This window comes from Cardiocondyla obscurior, linkage group LG15 (genome assembly GCF_019399895.1).
Source record: "Cardiocondyla obscurior isolate alpha-2009 linkage group LG15, Cobs3.1, whole genome shotgun sequence".
Taxonomy (NCBI): Eukaryota; Metazoa; Arthropoda; class Insecta; order Hymenoptera; family Formicidae; genus Cardiocondyla; species Cardiocondyla obscurior.
The window spans coordinates 5,157,868-5,173,780 of record NC_091878.1 but is presented as its reverse complement, the minus strand read 5'-3'; the positions used below and the strand labels follow the sequence as shown (position 1 = coordinate 5,173,780).

Genomic DNA, 15,913 nt, shown 5'->3' with positions numbered 1-15,913 from the left:
ATTGCGTAACCGCCTTATTGAGCGAACAATGGAATCCGGAACAATCGCGTTTGATTTTCGCCGATTCGAGAGAGTAATTCGACCTTCTCTGTCGAATTAATTCCAATATTTCTTAGATTATTACACCATTACGTTTGTACGTTTCATAAAGCAATTAAAGTGATATAGTTTTATTTTCCTAACATATTTTAGCGAATAAAAATTGCTCTCTTAAATTTGCAACTTCGCGCAGCTTTCCCCTCGCGATTGTGTTACCTCACCGATTATTCGCGTCGATCGTCTGAACTACATAACTTTGCTACACCTTATCGCGATACCGAATCTTGCGTAAACCGGATAAGCCGATCGCATTGTTGAACCGGACGGCCTTGGTTCCGCACGACGCCTCGCGATGCAGGTCGTCGCGAATCGCGTCGCGTCTTCCGGCGTCGCGCCTCCGCTATTAGCATAATCACGTGCGCGCGGGCTCGTTATCATTATCTCGTTCTCGCTGTAGGTGCGGGGTATCGTGGAGCGAGGAACACGTCTCCCTGGACTGCAGCGAGTGCGGCGGCTACTCTCTACAGCGACCGTGCCCACTGTGTGACGGCCGCTGCCACACCGCGTGGAAACGCGATCTCACCATGGTAAATATATTTATTGGAGGCTTAATTTTTTTATCAGGTTTTGGTATTTTTACAAGCTTTAATTTTTCTAATTTAAGTTAAAGATCGAAAAGCAATTTGACTTACGAGATTTTTATTTGCAGTCCCATGCAAGTGGCAAGGCGAGGTGGATCGGCGAGTGCGGACTGAGCTGCGGGCCTTCCTTGGAGGAATCATTGGTGCCTGCGCTAGAGAAGCTGCGGGCCACCTCGTGAACGGCGCCAGTCCGCGCACCGCCAACTATGCACAAGACTTAAATCCATCACCATCCATCTAGCGTCACCCACCACCATCGCGTGCGAGATCCCAGAAAAAAAGGGGAGCGAGAGAAAGGACCGTGTGAATGTGGACCGTGGATGATATGCATTATGTTCCTGAGAAAGACGGCTGACAAAGGAGAGGAGGAGTTCCGTTCCGGCGGCTCGTCTTCGCGGCTTCTTCCCCGAAGACACAAAAGTCGCGGCATAAGTGGTCTCTCGACATCACGGACCACAATCGTTGTCGTTATCGTCTTTCAGGCGAAAGTACAAAGCTACGCGATCGACGTCCGAACTCTACAAAGAATTTCGTTGCACCGAACACGTAGGCTGCGTCCGAAAATTAGCCAGCGAGCGCTTAGCGACTTTTTCAACACGATTGAGTTGGTCTTGATTTCAATTTAGAAAATAAGACGGTAATCTCGAAGTTTACACAAAACGAATGGAGCATTTTACTTTTAAACTTGATCATCGTAATACAAACTGTATTTCGAAATTACAATAATTAACTTTCCTGCGGAGTGACTACAGTAGTCGCAATTTCGAAATATTTTTCTATCATTTAGTTCCATTACTTGTCTGTCGCACACCTAAACTTTTCGACGCAACTTCCTCCTCGTGCACTTGAATCGGTTAGTTTAGAAAAACGGCGTAAGTCCATACTCCTCTTAATCTAAAGTAGCGAAAAGAATTTTTTACGAAAACGCGCAGTAAAGATTTTTACATCTCGAGTGTAAATAACGTAATGTAATAATATGCTTATTAGAATATTAATTATTATTTGAAGGAAATCTATATATTTTTATTTTGGTATTGATTAAATTTTTAGATTACATTATAAAAGAAACCGATTCATTTGCGGAAAATTTAATTTCTCATTGTAGGTCGATTATGACAAGTGCTTTATAACTTTTTGTACCAACTAAAATTGCTATAGTCTTACCGAAGCGCGACTTTGGAAATAGTTTTAATGACGGTAGCTTAAATCTTCGATCGTTCTTCAAACAATACGAGAGAATCCCAATCTTTATTTTACATTTTCACGTAACGGAAGTTACATCTTGGCCTCTCTGTCGCGCGAATATGCGCGAGTTTGCATTACGCGAATCCTAGAATAATTATTAGGCAACAATTTAATCGATCGAGCGATCTGACGACGAGAAGTCCGTTTGGGGCTTTCGCGCGGGAGCACGACGTATCGATTTTTTAGAGTAAACGATTATTCGGTATTCCTCGCTTTCAATTGTCACAACTGTATCATCGGCGATATACATATAATTCTGAGCTTGCAACTGTATACGATACAAATTTAGTCAAAGTTTCACGTCTCTAGCAAGAATTTAGCGTTAACGTGACGTAATTTAATCGTCATAGTCTTAATAATTGATAAGCAATCGATGTGTTACAAATTTAAGAATTAAATTTATTTCCAGTTAGCGATTACGAGGTATATCGGTCGAAGCGTTATTGTATGTACGTCAAAATTGGTACGGCGAAAAGAGAGAGAAAAACTGAAAATTACAAAAATCTCCCTCTGGATCTATAAAAGATTAAAAAGTGCCGATTATATTTTGTACTTTTCAACAAAGATACGTCTTGCTCGTTTGAAACAATTCGCTTTCCTGCCGAGCTTTTCCACCAAATGGCTAGAAGAGTAGCTCGACTCCAAATATTTTAAAACGTCTCATCAAACATTGTTCAACAATTATATACTAGACACAAAGAAAGCTGCGAATTCCAGAAGTAGAGGTTTCGTCTTTAAAGTAACAAATATCCAATCAAAAAGTCATATAATTATTTAATCTATATCTTTAATATATTTTTTAAATGGTTTAGTGATTCATTGAAATATATTCAAAATTTTAAAATATAAAATATGACGCACTTATTGCATGGAGACTCGCAGAATTATTTGTGTCAGGTCATTTTGAACAGCATTTACGTCGTGCCAATGACTTTTTCGGACTTTTATTATCGTTTTATAAGAATCCCGCGTGCCGAAGCCTTTCTTAGCGAGACGTAGGAACAAAAGTATGTTTTCGGACGTTTACCAATTTTCTTCGGTAACGTGAAATTATATATTGCGAATGCGAGTATACATGCTCATCAAAATACATCCTCATTTATTAAATTAAACTGTAATGTGTAAAAATTGTCTGGAGTATTAGCTCGCGGTGAGCTTTAGTTTAATGCTTTAGAAAATGTCCTCTGTAGTAGTTTTTATTTAATCTGTGAACTTCTTATTTATGAATACTGCAAAAGTATGGGTTTAATAAATACTTGCAAAAAGATCCACCGATGGTTTGTCTTTTTCGTATCCAGCTTTGTACAATTTAAAACAGATTCCTGAAAGAAAACGTAATTTTTCGACACTCTCCTTTTATTTTACATTTTCATTATCTGTCGTATAAGAAATATTAAATTTCTTTACATCTCTCTCTTGGGGGATTAATGCTACTTAATTCGAAACATCAGACTGAGATTATTTTGTAATCTAACATTATCTCAGACTACATATTTATGAAAAATAAACAATTCACTGATTAATATGTGATTCTCATCAGATAAAAGGTGTATCAACGTTTTATTTTCATTCGCGATTTATGTACATTTCCACTCTGCCAAGCTCACGATCTTTTTACAAATCGAGATTGTAAGAACTTCTATATTTTTATACTGCACCTTTTACTCACAACTTATGTTTTTATCAGTACAATATTGGAAGACAACATAAAAGCAGTTGCAATCAATATAATAGAAACATTATGCAACTATTTATGTATAATTTTAATATTTATTATCTTGATTATTAATTTTTTTTAAATATTTGTTATAATTATTATTAACCTTAAAAAATTAAAATAATTTTCCATAAATTATTTAAAAATCTAAATAAAAGTCTTGTAAAAAGTAAATTGATATTGCTTTTGTGTTGTCTTGTGCGTACTTAAGTATACAGCCGCAACGAAAAATACCGAGAAAAAACACTGTCAAAGTAACTCTTTTAAATATTACGTGCTCATTAATAACGTCTACAAACATGTACTCCATTACTTTTCAAGCAAAACACATTAAAGTTTTTACAAAGTAACATATTATCATCAATAATGTCATAAATATTAATAAATTTTTATGTTGGTTGATATTTTCCACAACATGTATCACGAAAAAAAAACATTAAAAAATAATTCTTCCAAACAGTTCTCGTATAGCTTCATGATGGCGAAAATAGATATAAATAACTGAAAAAATACCAAATAGTCAAGTGTAATAATCATATTGAAGCTCAGCGGTACAGTATCAAAGTACTATCGCGTTATATTATAACTGGATGCGTTATAATATAATTGGGTACGTCATACTATATTACAGGAGAGATAACGCATACTTCTTTTCCTCCGAAAAGATCAGTGTTTTATGTACAGACCTTTTGTTACCAAAAACGAATTGTTCTAGTTTTGACTATTATTTGCTGAACTGAGTAGACTCCGCTAAGCGCGAGATCGTGCATACTTCCTCCGCGTAGAGAAAAGGACAATAATCTCAGCACCAGCATCTTACAAAGACCATTAATCTTGCTCATGCGACTTACGGCGCAGGCGAGTGACAAGAATCAACTTTGGTGCATGATGAAGTTGGTGTATGTGTGAAATAAATTAAGTAACAGGTTTGTTGCGCGATAATAGCTCTAGACCCAAAGACCGTCGCGGAGACAATCCCTTTGAGCGCTCTAATCTCGATTTAAATAATACTCAATATTAGGCTGCGATCAAAAATTGCGCTGAAACCGAAATTCGGCGGCAATTGGTAAAGATCCTAAGGTGACGCGTTTTAACGTTGTCCACTTATAGAATTAATCTAGTAGGAACGAATCGCTGGCGGAACTGTTGCGCATTCCTGTTGATTGAGCGTATCATCTATTACCGGTCTATAGTCGAGAGAAACCTAAAATAAATAAACCAAGATGAGAATAGATAAAAATAAGAAACAAAAAAAATATTATAAATGCAGTTTTTACACGCCAATATTACGATCAATATTAAAATATACCTCTCCCGTTCTCAGGTTTATGTTTGACAACGTGTGCTTCCTCCAATGCTGATCGAATGGTTTTGGCTGTTGATTTTCAATTGGTTTACTGTAATCGTATTCATCAATTCTCTGCTTAAAATCTTCGCGAGCGTGCGCGCCACGACTTTCCTGTCTATTCTCCGCGCTAATAATGGTCTGCATCGCGTTGACCATGAGGTTTTGCAACTCAAGCGTTTCTATTAAGTCGGAATTCCATATTAAAGATTTATCCGCGACCTTTAGCTCGTCCATCTTTTTGTAAATATCGGTCATCTTTCGACAGCCTGTGCAAAAAAAAAAAAGAAATATATATATAACCTTTTAATGCTGTTACATAAAGTTTGTAAATTTGATACGTGATTGTGTATGACGAAAACATTAAGTCTTTTTTTTTCTTCACCTTCTTGCAAACTTTCGGCGTCTCTAAAAACTGCCGCGTGCGTCTGCATAGTTTTTTGCATAGTCAGTCTCAATTCTGCGGTGGAGATGGAACCATTGGCATTTCTAACCCAGTCTAAATTAGCTACAGTTTCTTCACCGGCGTTCTAAAAAACACAAGCAATAAGTAAAGGTATTATTTATCATTTACCTTACAATAAAAATCGAGTATTCGTATATGCATAACAATTAATTTGTTTGAAATTAAAGAAACTTACGGCTTTCAAAGGCCCAATCGTTTCGCCAGGCTTATTTTCTTGGGCAATAGTTTTAGCGCAGGCACGTCCAAATACGACTAAATCTAGCAAAGAATTAGCGCCCAGTCGATTTGCACCGTGAACAGACGCGCAAGCAGCTTCGCCACATGCATATAAGCCACTCACTACTTTGTCTTGATTATTTTCTCTGGTTAACACTTGACCTTTGTAATTCGTTGGTACGCCTCCTGAAAATGTTAACATAAGGTCAGCAGGCTAATATTTTTTTGTCACGCAAATTGCTAGAAATAAAGCAGTTGTGTTAAATTTCATTAAAGAATTTCACAAAAAATAATTATTCATAAAGAAAGAAGAAGTCTGTGTAGCCTTTAATAACTTATTTGAACAGAGTTTTTTAACCAAGGAGAGACTTAAGTCTCAATACTTTACTATAAAAGCAATTAAATTAATTAACTACATAATTATGTACCCATGTTATAATGAACGGTAGGTATGACGGGGATGGGTTCCTGAGTCACGTCAACACCGGCGAATATCATTGCAGTTTCAGAAATTCCTGGCAGCCGAGCGGCCAGCTGTTCAGGTGGTAGGTGATGCAGCTGTAGATAAATATGATCCTTCTCTGGTCCAACGCCTCTAAGCGAAGAAAAAAAACTGTATTTACCACGAATATTTCTGAAAACGCGGCAAAGAATGATGTCTTTATCGATCAATGACCTCACCTGCCCTCTCTAATTTCCATTGTCATAGATCTGGATACTACATCTCGCGATGCTAGGTCCTTCGCTACCGGCGCGTAACGCTCCATGAATCGCTCACCCTCGCTGTTTATCAAATAACCACCTTCACCGCGGCTTCCTTCGGTAATCAGACACCCGGCACCGTATATACCTGAGAATACATTATTGTTAAATTCAAGTTAAATATATTGTTGTCTAACAATTGCATTAAAATAAAAAATATTAATTTTATTAAGCACTCTATAATGCAGTATAATAATGTACTACCTGTAGGATGGAATTGCACGAACTCCAGGTCTTGATTGGGTAAATTAGCCCTCGAGACCATGGCGGTGCCATCCCCGGTACAAGTATGTGCGGATGTGCAAGAGAAGTAAGCGCGCCCATAACCACCAGTGGCGAGCACAGTGTTTTTGGCATGAAAGCGATGGAGTGTTCCGTCTTCCAGGCAGAGAGCAATCACGCCGCGACATTCACCACCTTCCATCAGCAAATCGAGGGCGAAGTATTCGACGAAGTAATTGCAGTCGTAGCTAAGCGATTGACCGTAAAGCGTATGCAGCAACGAATGGCCGGTCCTGTCGGCTACGCAGCAGCACCGATGAGCTTGGCCGCCTTTGCCAAACTTGAGAGACTGACCGCCAAAAGCACGTTGATAAATCTTACCTAAAAATAAAAAAAAAATAAATTTCGTAATTATTTATTATTTTTTCAGATAAAAATATTCATTGCGCTTTAAAGAATTAAAAATTCCTTGCAAAACAATCTGTATTGAACATATTAAAAAAAGATAATCGTCCTTTTCGAGATTGAAGTCTGATAACAAGTGACAACCTTCAATCGCATGGCAACCGAGCATCGCCAAGCAGTGACATTTGTTATTTCCACGGTGCTCAGCAAAATTCGCGTTTTATTTTCTCGAACGGGGACAAATTCCTGCTTCTCACAATTATTTCTTATCCACGAATAAGAATGTGCTGGCGCATACGTCAGTATTGATAAAGCAAATACACCTTTCTCGAGATAATCAGTAAGTCATGGAAGACGACAATAGACAAGAAGAAAGCAACGAAGTAGTCAGAGACGTGAGAGAAGATGGGATGGCAGGACAGCAAGAAAGAAGTTCTGATAATCAGTATAATCAGTCGATATCGACATCCCCCTCCAGCCGGAAACGCACACGAGACGAGTAAGTTACATAAATGCCCAGTCTATAATTTAAATGTGATTATTAATTTATTAATAATCAAATTTTATTTCACGGCTTTAATCAAATTTTTTTTTTTAATGCAAACACATTACTCGGAATAATTATAATTATTTCTGATTGTTATTTTACATTTACAATAATTGATCCGTATTTGTGAACGGAATAAGTTCCAGACGCGACAAAAAGCGAACTCGCTCAAGATCAAGATCAAGATCAAGATCAAAATCAAGATCAAGATCACGATCAACATCGAACAAGCCTCCCCAAAGGAGGCAATGGAGAAGTGCAAATGCCTTTCTCAATTTTATGCAAGACTTTAGACAGGTAATGAGTTGCAAAGATGGTAATGCATGCGAATGTTACGTAATTAAACCTGTCCCGTTACAGAATCACACTAAGGTAAAGAGTAAAGATTTGTTTCGCCTTGGGGGACAGACCTGGCGGCAAATGTCATCCGCGGAGAAGATGCCCTATGTAGAAGCGGCCAAGTTAGCGCAACAATCGCAGCAAAACAGCAAGAGAACACGGCAGAGGAAGCCAAACAGCAATGACTCCTCGAAGAATTCTGAAAGTCAGAGAGATCAGATAAAACCCGAGGTTTGTCACTCATTAAAGAAACTATTTCTGATTATGCATAACGGAATAAAAACCCATTGCTGTGTTTCAGGCGAAAAAGGAGAGAAGACGTTCTAGAAGTAAGAGCGATGACTCCGATACGAATTCGGATTCCGCAACAGGCAAATCGGCGACAAGCGACGACGTTTCGGATTTAAGTTCCTAAAAGACTATTCGTTAATTTTAATTAAACTACAGCGGCAGCATAAGAATTCGGAAACATGTACGCAAAACAATTTATCTTGAGTTTGAAATTTCAATAAAGTCCAAGACTTACAAAACCAATTTTCTTCTATGCTTCTTGATTAATAATAAATTTATTCTTAATTCTTACCGTCGGAGGTACGACTGAAAGGCATGCCGCAGTTCTCCAGCTCGATGACGGCCTTCGGTGCCTCGCGGGTCATATAGTGAATCGCATCCTGGTCGCCCAGCCAGTCCGAGCCTTTGACGGTATCGTACATGTGCCACTGCCAGTTGTCTTCCTCCATGTTGCCCAGGGCGGCGTTGATGCCACCCTGGGCGGCGACTGTGTGCGACCTCGTCGGGAACAACTTGGTGATCACCGCGGTCTTGAAGCCCTCGGCGACGAGACCGTAAGCCGCTCGTAAACCGGCTCCACCGGCTCCCACCACCACCGCATCGTACGTGTGATCCACCAGCGGGTACTGCCTGGAGATGTCGTCAGAGATTTTAGCAGCTCGGTCCGGCGTGCAGTGAAACTTGCGGTTACCAAGAAGCAACGGCAGTCCCAGTTTGTTCTGCAAAACGGAAATGGATGTACTTGCGTATCAAGGACAAAGAAAATTACCGCAAACGTTCATTAACTGATCGCTGGATTGCTTAACTAATGACTGGTTTACGTAACTTGGTTACGTGCTTGGTAAAATTTTGTTAAAAATATAATATGTATTAATATAATTATTTTAAATTTTTTATATTGAAATATATATTAATATAATAAATAGAATTATATTTTATATAATGTAAATCAATTTAACGATATGCGTGAAATAAAAAGATGTATTAAGGTCTGTTAAAGTGAACTGGAGAAACCCTAAGGCGATCATATGTCAGGCAAATAGAAGAATGATGCTCGTGTCCACGTTTAAAGTTTTTGCTCTTAACGTGGTCGTTTAGAAGGCTTTAATTATTTTACCCAAGACTTTAGTGCAAATTGTTAGGTAAGACATCACGTGGACACGTTGTTATTTATGAGTCACGAATATGTATCTGCGATTGCGTATATCGCGTGTGTTCAATTCGACATGTTCTATTTATAAGACCATATGAAGACGAGCATTGCCGTGCAGATAAAACGTACCCTTATAGATAGATATATGTATACTTTTATAGACTGCGCCCTGTATGTAATTAAATATAATTATTTTAAGTTAAATTACGTAACTGAACAGATCTTTTTTTTCTTGGAGAAATATTGTTTAAAGATAAAATTTCATGCATTCTGCAATCGCGGAATATTACAAAAGATTAATGATAAAAAATTCCTTGGCAACTGATGTAAAAATCGTGAACATGATTAGCGTGTATTTCTAAACTTGACTAAAATTAAGAGTACACACTAATCGGGTTTGCGATTTTTACAACAATTACCAAGTAGTTTCTTCTGAAAGATTGCTCGAGAAGCCAACGTGATACACACTTTTCACGCTATTAATTTTAAGAACTTAACGAGTATGCGTGCATTTCCACGAACAGTCGCTTAGAGTTTCATGTTTATGAGACTAACCAGCGGGTTAATTAGTTCTAAAGAGATACAGATTGCGCAATAAGTTTCTTCGTTTCTTCGTCGCAGAATAATTGAGAGCGATAGGAGCTCGATACACTTGCAGAAACTAATAATTTCATGCGACGCTTATCCGTCAACTTGCCATTGTCTGCACTGAGAGATAAGAAATTATTTCCGTTAAGATCGCACAGCGATATCAGTACCTTTTTCGCGTTCTCTGAAAAAGACCAGACAATTCAACTTTGCTTTCATAAAATTCTCGGTTCAAAATATCTCAGTTACTGAATTTCATTATAAAATTATTTGTAAAAAAATTAATTTAACGTATTTGTTTTAATTATATTTTAGATTTCCAAGTTTGGGAGAGATAACATGGTCAAACGTTTGATTAAAAATGTGCCGGCAAATCCACGTCAATCTACCATTAAAGACTGCAAGATATCGTGGAGGCTGGTCGGCCAAAGTGCTTCTGCAAACTTGATTATCTTTTTAATTAAATGCTTTATCTCTCGCGCATAATTCGTCGCCGGTACAACACAGATCTCCGATAAGAGACTCGGTGGTGCCCGACGGAGCCAGAAGCGTGAAAATCAGAAACGTGAAAGCGAAAGTTGTTATCAACCAATGCGCAGTATCGAAAAAAATTAATATAGAAGAAATTAAAATTTACGTTCAAGAAATGTCGGGTACTTGCCATATTAAATTAAATACTCGATTAAGTAAACGAAACAAAATTATCATGCGTGACGGAAAGTTTCGCCAAGTGTGTCTCACGTTTATCTCGCTACCTGCGTAAACCTACATCATCCTATAAGCTTAAGATCTACTTAATGTGTTTGTGTATTCTATAAAAAAAAAAAAACGAAAAAATCGTATAGTCTTCGAAGCTTTTTAATCCAACGATTAACAAAGTATCGACACCTCGTTGGTCTAATTAGATGCTTTAATTATTCTACGTTAAGGCTGAAAAGTGGCAAGATGTATGCTTTGGGATACACTCGGGAGTCTTGGGGAAAGGTACCGAGATTTGGTTGTCGAGCCTTTCAGCGAAGCACCGTTAGACGTGGAATCTCTCCCGAGGCGCGGCGGGACAAAGCAGCATATGGAGATAGGCCGCTTTGTTCCACCCCGTCGACTGGACCTCAGCCGAGCGAGGGGAGATTCCCGACGGCGGAGGGACTGGTGAGCCAAGGAACCGCGCGCGGAAACCCGTGTCGACGCGTCGACGCGACCACGCGCGTTTCCGGTCGCTCTCTCGCGCACCTTACGTAATTCGATCCGCGCCGCGTCCGTGCACCTCGGCGTGGTGACGAATAAAAAAAATTACGTAACGCGAGCGGGCGGTAGCCGCGGCGAAAAAAAACCCTCGTCACACGCGGGTGAGCCGAGCGAGTCGACCGCCAGATTTTCTTTTTCCTCCTTTAAGATGGCGCGGGGTCGCCGCTTTTCTAGGCCAGGTGTGCCCGCGAAAGGCAGCCACTCCGATTTCGTCAGGGCGCGAGTTCCGGGTGCGCGAGAAGGAGCACGCCTCCCCGGCGCCGACGTTTACGTCGCCGAGAAAGTGTGGCCTGGCCTCTCGTAGTTGGGAATTACTTCCGCGTGGGCGGTAAGCAGCCTTGAAACCTCCGAATAGCAAGGGCTATGGATCGATTCTCACCAACGTCGCCGCGCCGGGCGGACTCCTCGGCAGCAAGGACGCCGACAACTTCAGCAGTCTGCTCATTTTCTGTCACTCTGCTTCCCCCTTGAAGATAACGCCAGCCGCGATACACGCGGCTAACCCTCACAGTGCTATCGGCTCGGCGCTGCGATCCGCTCGGCTCAGCGGCTCGACACCAACTGAGACGCCGCGCGTTACCAAACGCTGCGCGCGCACGCTATGCGTTTAAATGATATTTCTTGTAATTAATAAAATAAAATAAAGCGCTCTTGAAAATGTATCGTTTTACTTTGAAAATTAATAATTTAACCTGAAAGTTGAACAGATCTGTTATTGATCTTTTTAACAATTATATGTGTGCTCGCACTTAACCTCACTTTCGTTCTACGCAAGCGCGACTGAGCAAGTACCGAAGTGGGAAAATTTAAGAATTCGTATTAAAAAAAATTTACGGATCTCCGTTCGCGTAAACTTACGGAAAGTGGGTAATATAAAATAAATTCTAAATTTGTTGAGCGCTTATCAGCACGTCACGCTATCAACAAAGGTATAATTCACAGTTTATCTCTTGTAAAACTATGTCGCGAATACGGTGACATCGTTGAAACTCTGAACCATGATCGGAGTCTCTTTCGCAGAAAAATAAAAGAAAAGAAGTCGAGAGCGAAGTTTCATTCTTGCATAATTTCTCTATCGCGACTGTCGACAAGAGTTCGCGGAAACGTTTTATTAAAGTCGCTTTGGTAAACGTAATGTCATTTTCTATTCACAAAAAGACAAGTTTTTAAGAATTTTATCACGAAAACTCTTCGATTTCTAACAGTATCTAGTTTCTCCTTTGGACGTTGCGAGTCTGGCTTCTAACGCGATTATAGTAATAATACGGAATAATACGGAATAACCGGTTTAGATCCGTATCGTTTCCGTTACGTTTCAATTATCCAATCGCCGGATTACTCATCTCTTGAGTCAATACGTTCGAATCGCAGGGGGCACGTGCTGGGCTTCGGTTTCGTCTAAAGTCGTATCGATAACCGGCCGATAAGAAATGCAAATCTGTAACAGAGCACGCTATTGAAAAATGAAATATTCCGTAGAATATTTTATTTAGTCATTCGATTAGAAATATGCCAAGTTAGTATAATGTAGGTAACACAATGTCTTAACTAACCGTTCCATCTTCTTGAACCCACGTGAGAGTGTGTTTGCGCCAGTGCTCTGTGTAAGGTCGTTTCTTCTGGTCCTCGAGCGGTTTTGAGTAATCATACTCATCAATTCTGTCCTAGAAGTGAAACGAATGTTAAAAAAGGATTTTAATTGGTATATAATTTCGAAATGTCACAGTCTGTAACATTAATTTTTTTCAATTAATATATTATTCTTTTTCTTCAACCTTGTAGTCCTCTCTAGCGTGCGATCCTCTCGACTCTTTTCGATTCTCGGCTGCGTATACGGTATGCATGCAGACGAGCATCATATTTTGCAGCTCCAAGGCTTCGACGAGCTCAGTGTTCCAAATGAGAGACTGATCTTGTACCTTAAAAAAAATATTTCAAGTTCACAGATGCACCTTTCGTTTAATTTGCATTTACATTTTTTTAATTAATTTATTTCTTTTAAATCGTCTATTTTTCAATTAATTTTTAAATCAATTAATAATAAAGTCTATCAATTTACGCAAAGATCTGGAAGATCGCAGGTGTAGAGCCGGGACATCTCTCTACATCCACGTTGCAAGATGTCACAGGTCCTAAAAACGCCACAGTATTTCTGCATCGTGCGCTGCATCTCATCGCGTAGCTCGACGACGGGGACGCAGCCTTTTGCATAACGGGTCGCGTCAAAGCGGCAAATCGACTGCTCGCCAACGTCCTGCATCCAAATAGTTTCTTTGACGACACACATTCGTATGCTAATATGTAACTCGTAAACCGCGGCGACCTTCTTGGACGCGCGAGTTCTTGCTCGACTTTAAGAAAAGATTTAACTCGCATAGGAGAAAAAAATGTAGAATATATTTACATTAAATTATAATTAAATGTGCAAAATAACTAAAAAGTAGTTTTTAAAAAATTTGCAACTAGCCCGAAGATCTAGCTTCAATCTAAAGGCTCTCGTTATTTTTTTTTATTAATTAATATTTAAAATTGCTGTCCATTTATACCGAAACTTAAATAATTTTTTTACCGTTGATAAATCTTCGTGACGCTCACCGGGCCTGGCGATACAGTCGATCTGGTCGGCGATGGCCTTGCCGAAGACTACAATCTCCAGGAGGCTGTTGGCACCCAGGCGATTAGCGCCGTGAACGGACGCACATGCCGTTTCACCGGCCGCCCAGAGACCTTCGATCGGACTGTCTTCTTCGTTTTCTCGCGTTAGCACCTGACGAGATGTCATTTATATAAAAAAAAAGAAGCGCAATCGAACAATGGTGCTGTTTGATAATTATGCTTCTCACTTGAGCGCGCCAATTTGTCGGCACCCCACCCATGTTGTAATGCACCGTAGGGATTACGGGTATCGGTTGCTTCGTCACGTCCACTCCAGCAAACACCCAAGCAAGATGAGCGATTCCAGGCAACCTCTCGTGTATCAGCTCAGCTGGCAGATGATTCAACTGCAAATAAATGTGATCCTTCTTCTCCCCGACGCCTCTGTAAAAAACAACATTCGATAATGCACCTTTTTTCAGCAACGTACAACTAATTTATCGTGATTAACTGTGCAGCTCGACTTCCAAGAAGTCGAGTAACGTAATATATCACTTTGCGTTCCGCTTACTTCCTCGGTATTAAATTCGCTTAATAAATTTCTAAGTAAAAGATTCGTTTAAATAAAAAGTTAAATATTTCTAGAGTTATTGATATTGCAAAGGTGAATCTTTTTTCTCTATTAAACTTGTTAAAATTATAAATTTAAATTAAATGTGTTTAGTTAATATTAAAAAAAAAAAAAAAAAAAAAAAAAACTGCGGACCTTCCTTCCAGTATTTCCATAGTTGCGGCTCTCGAAACAACGTCGCGAGAGGCTAGATCCTTAGCCTTGGGTGCATAGTTCTCCATGAAGAACTCTCCCTGGGAGTTGACGAGTTTCCCTCCTTCTCCTCGGCTGCCCTCCGTTACGAGTACGCCGCTGCCATAAATACCTGGAAGCGAGAAAGATTAGTCGCTCAGTTTAAAAGAAATATAAAGAAGTTATTAGTTAAGTGCGTGGATTAATCTAAAAATACCAGTTGGATGAAATTGAATAAATTCCATGTCTTGCAACGGTAATTTTGCCCGACACGCAATTGCCATGCCATCGCCAGTACAGGTGTGAGCCGCAGTACAGGAAAAATAACACCTTTCGGCACCGCCCGTCGCAATCACCTGCAAAATGACATCCTCTCATTTATCTCGCTGTCGCTGTTAACTTATTATTTTATTGTTATCACTATAATAAAATCTGTAACATGAATCTCGCAAGTCTTACAGTGTGATGAGCCCGAAATCGATGCAGGAGCCCAGTTTCCAGTTCCCAGGCCAGAATTCCCTTGCAGCATCGGCCGTGCATGAGCAGGTCCAGGGCAAAGTACTCGATGAAGTAGTGCACGTCGTAGCGAAGGCTCTGGCCGTAAAGGGTGTGAAGCAGAGCGTGGCCGGTCCGATCGGCGACGGCACAGGTCCGGTTGGCCACCCCGCCCTTACCGAACTTCAACGACTGACCGCCAAAAGCCCGTTGGTAGATCTTACCGTCTTCAGTGCGACTAAATGGGCAGCCTACGATGATTTCGATATTTTTTAGAACATATAATCGAAGATATAACCGCTAAATCATTAGGTTAGGTTAATAGGTTAAGTATACGAATAACATAATATATAATCGCGATTTGTGAAACAGACCATAATTTTCGAGCTCGTAGACAACTCGAGGGGCCTCTCTCGTGAGAAAGTGTATGGCGTCTTGGTCGCCTAGCCAGTCCGAGCCTTTTACTGTGTCGTACATATGATACAGCCAGTTGTCTTGTCTTTCGTCGGCGATAGCCGCATTTATACCGCCCTGTGCAGCTACAGTGTGCGATCTGGTCGGGAACAGTTTAGATATCACCGCCACACGATATCCCTTTTTGCCGAGACCGAAGGCTGCTCTTAATCCCGCGCCTCCGGCACCTACTATTACGACGTCGTAGCAGTGGTCTATCAATGGATAATTCTGTAAGCCGACGAATAATTGAGCGATCGTTAAACTGCGCCGAGAGAATCAATGCAAATGAAGAAAATATAATTCCGCGATAAATTTAATTAAATGCACTTACACTTCGTCCATCG

At 40.0% G+C, this 15,913-nt stretch overlaps 4 protein-coding genes across 5 annotated transcripts in view; 2 read left to right on the top strand and 2 right to left on the bottom strand.

The window, feature by feature from the left end:
- Positions 1-3,192, top strand: part of Pino (protein pinocchio) — a 29,445-nt gene extending 26,253 nt beyond the window's left edge. The window contains exons 5-6 of the mRNA XM_070666903.1: positions 497-626; positions 749-3,192. Coding sequence (XP_070523004.1) covers positions 497-626; positions 749-859 — 241 coding nt within the window. The 3' untranslated portion in view covers positions 860-3,192. The remainder of the gene's footprint in view (positions 1-496; positions 627-748) is intronic.
- A 276-nt stretch (positions 3,193-3,468) lies between these two features.
- Sdha (succinate dehydrogenase, subunit A (flavoprotein)) lies at positions 3,469-11,742 on the bottom strand. The gene is made up of 9 exons (XM_070666886.1): positions 11,601-11,742; positions 8,528-8,954; positions 6,636-7,034; positions 6,351-6,519; positions 6,098-6,264; positions 5,629-5,855; positions 5,373-5,517; positions 4,952-5,256; positions 3,469-4,846 (listed from the first exon to the last, which is right to left on the bottom strand). Exons 1-9 carry the CDS (start codon positions 11,664-11,666, stop codon positions 4,760-4,762), a joined length of 1,992 nt encoding a protein of 663 aa, XP_070522987.1. The 5' UTR covers positions 11,667-11,742; the 3' UTR covers positions 3,469-4,759.
- Positions 7,048-8,561, top strand: LOC139108517 (uncharacterized). 2 transcript variants are annotated; one of them, XM_070666902.1, is made up of 4 exons: positions 7,048-7,557; positions 7,746-7,902; positions 7,966-8,175; positions 8,246-8,561. In XM_070666902.1, exons 1-4 carry the CDS (start codon positions 7,406-7,408, stop codon positions 8,357-8,359), a joined length of 633 nt encoding a protein of 210 aa, XP_070523003.1. In that variant the 5' UTR covers positions 7,048-7,405; the 3' UTR covers positions 8,360-8,561. The 2 variants fall into 2 exon arrangements, with proteins under 2 accessions (XP_070523003.1, XP_070523002.1); XM_070666901.1 differs by having other exon boundaries at positions 7,746-8,175.
- Positions 11,601-15,826, bottom strand: LOC139108512 (succinate dehydrogenase [ubiquinone] flavoprotein subunit, mitochondrial). The gene is made up of 10 exons (XM_070666889.1): positions 15,488-15,826; positions 15,078-15,364; positions 14,836-14,974; positions 14,583-14,751; positions 14,065-14,260; positions 13,791-13,988; positions 13,281-13,475; positions 12,997-13,140; positions 12,775-12,885; positions 11,601-12,659 (listed from the first exon to the last, which is right to left on the bottom strand). Exons 1-10 carry the CDS (start codon positions 15,588-15,590, stop codon positions 12,573-12,575), a joined length of 1,629 nt encoding a protein of 542 aa, XP_070522990.1. The 5' UTR covers positions 15,591-15,826; the 3' UTR covers positions 11,601-12,572.
- Between the last annotated feature and the right edge of the window lie 87 nt (positions 15,827-15,913).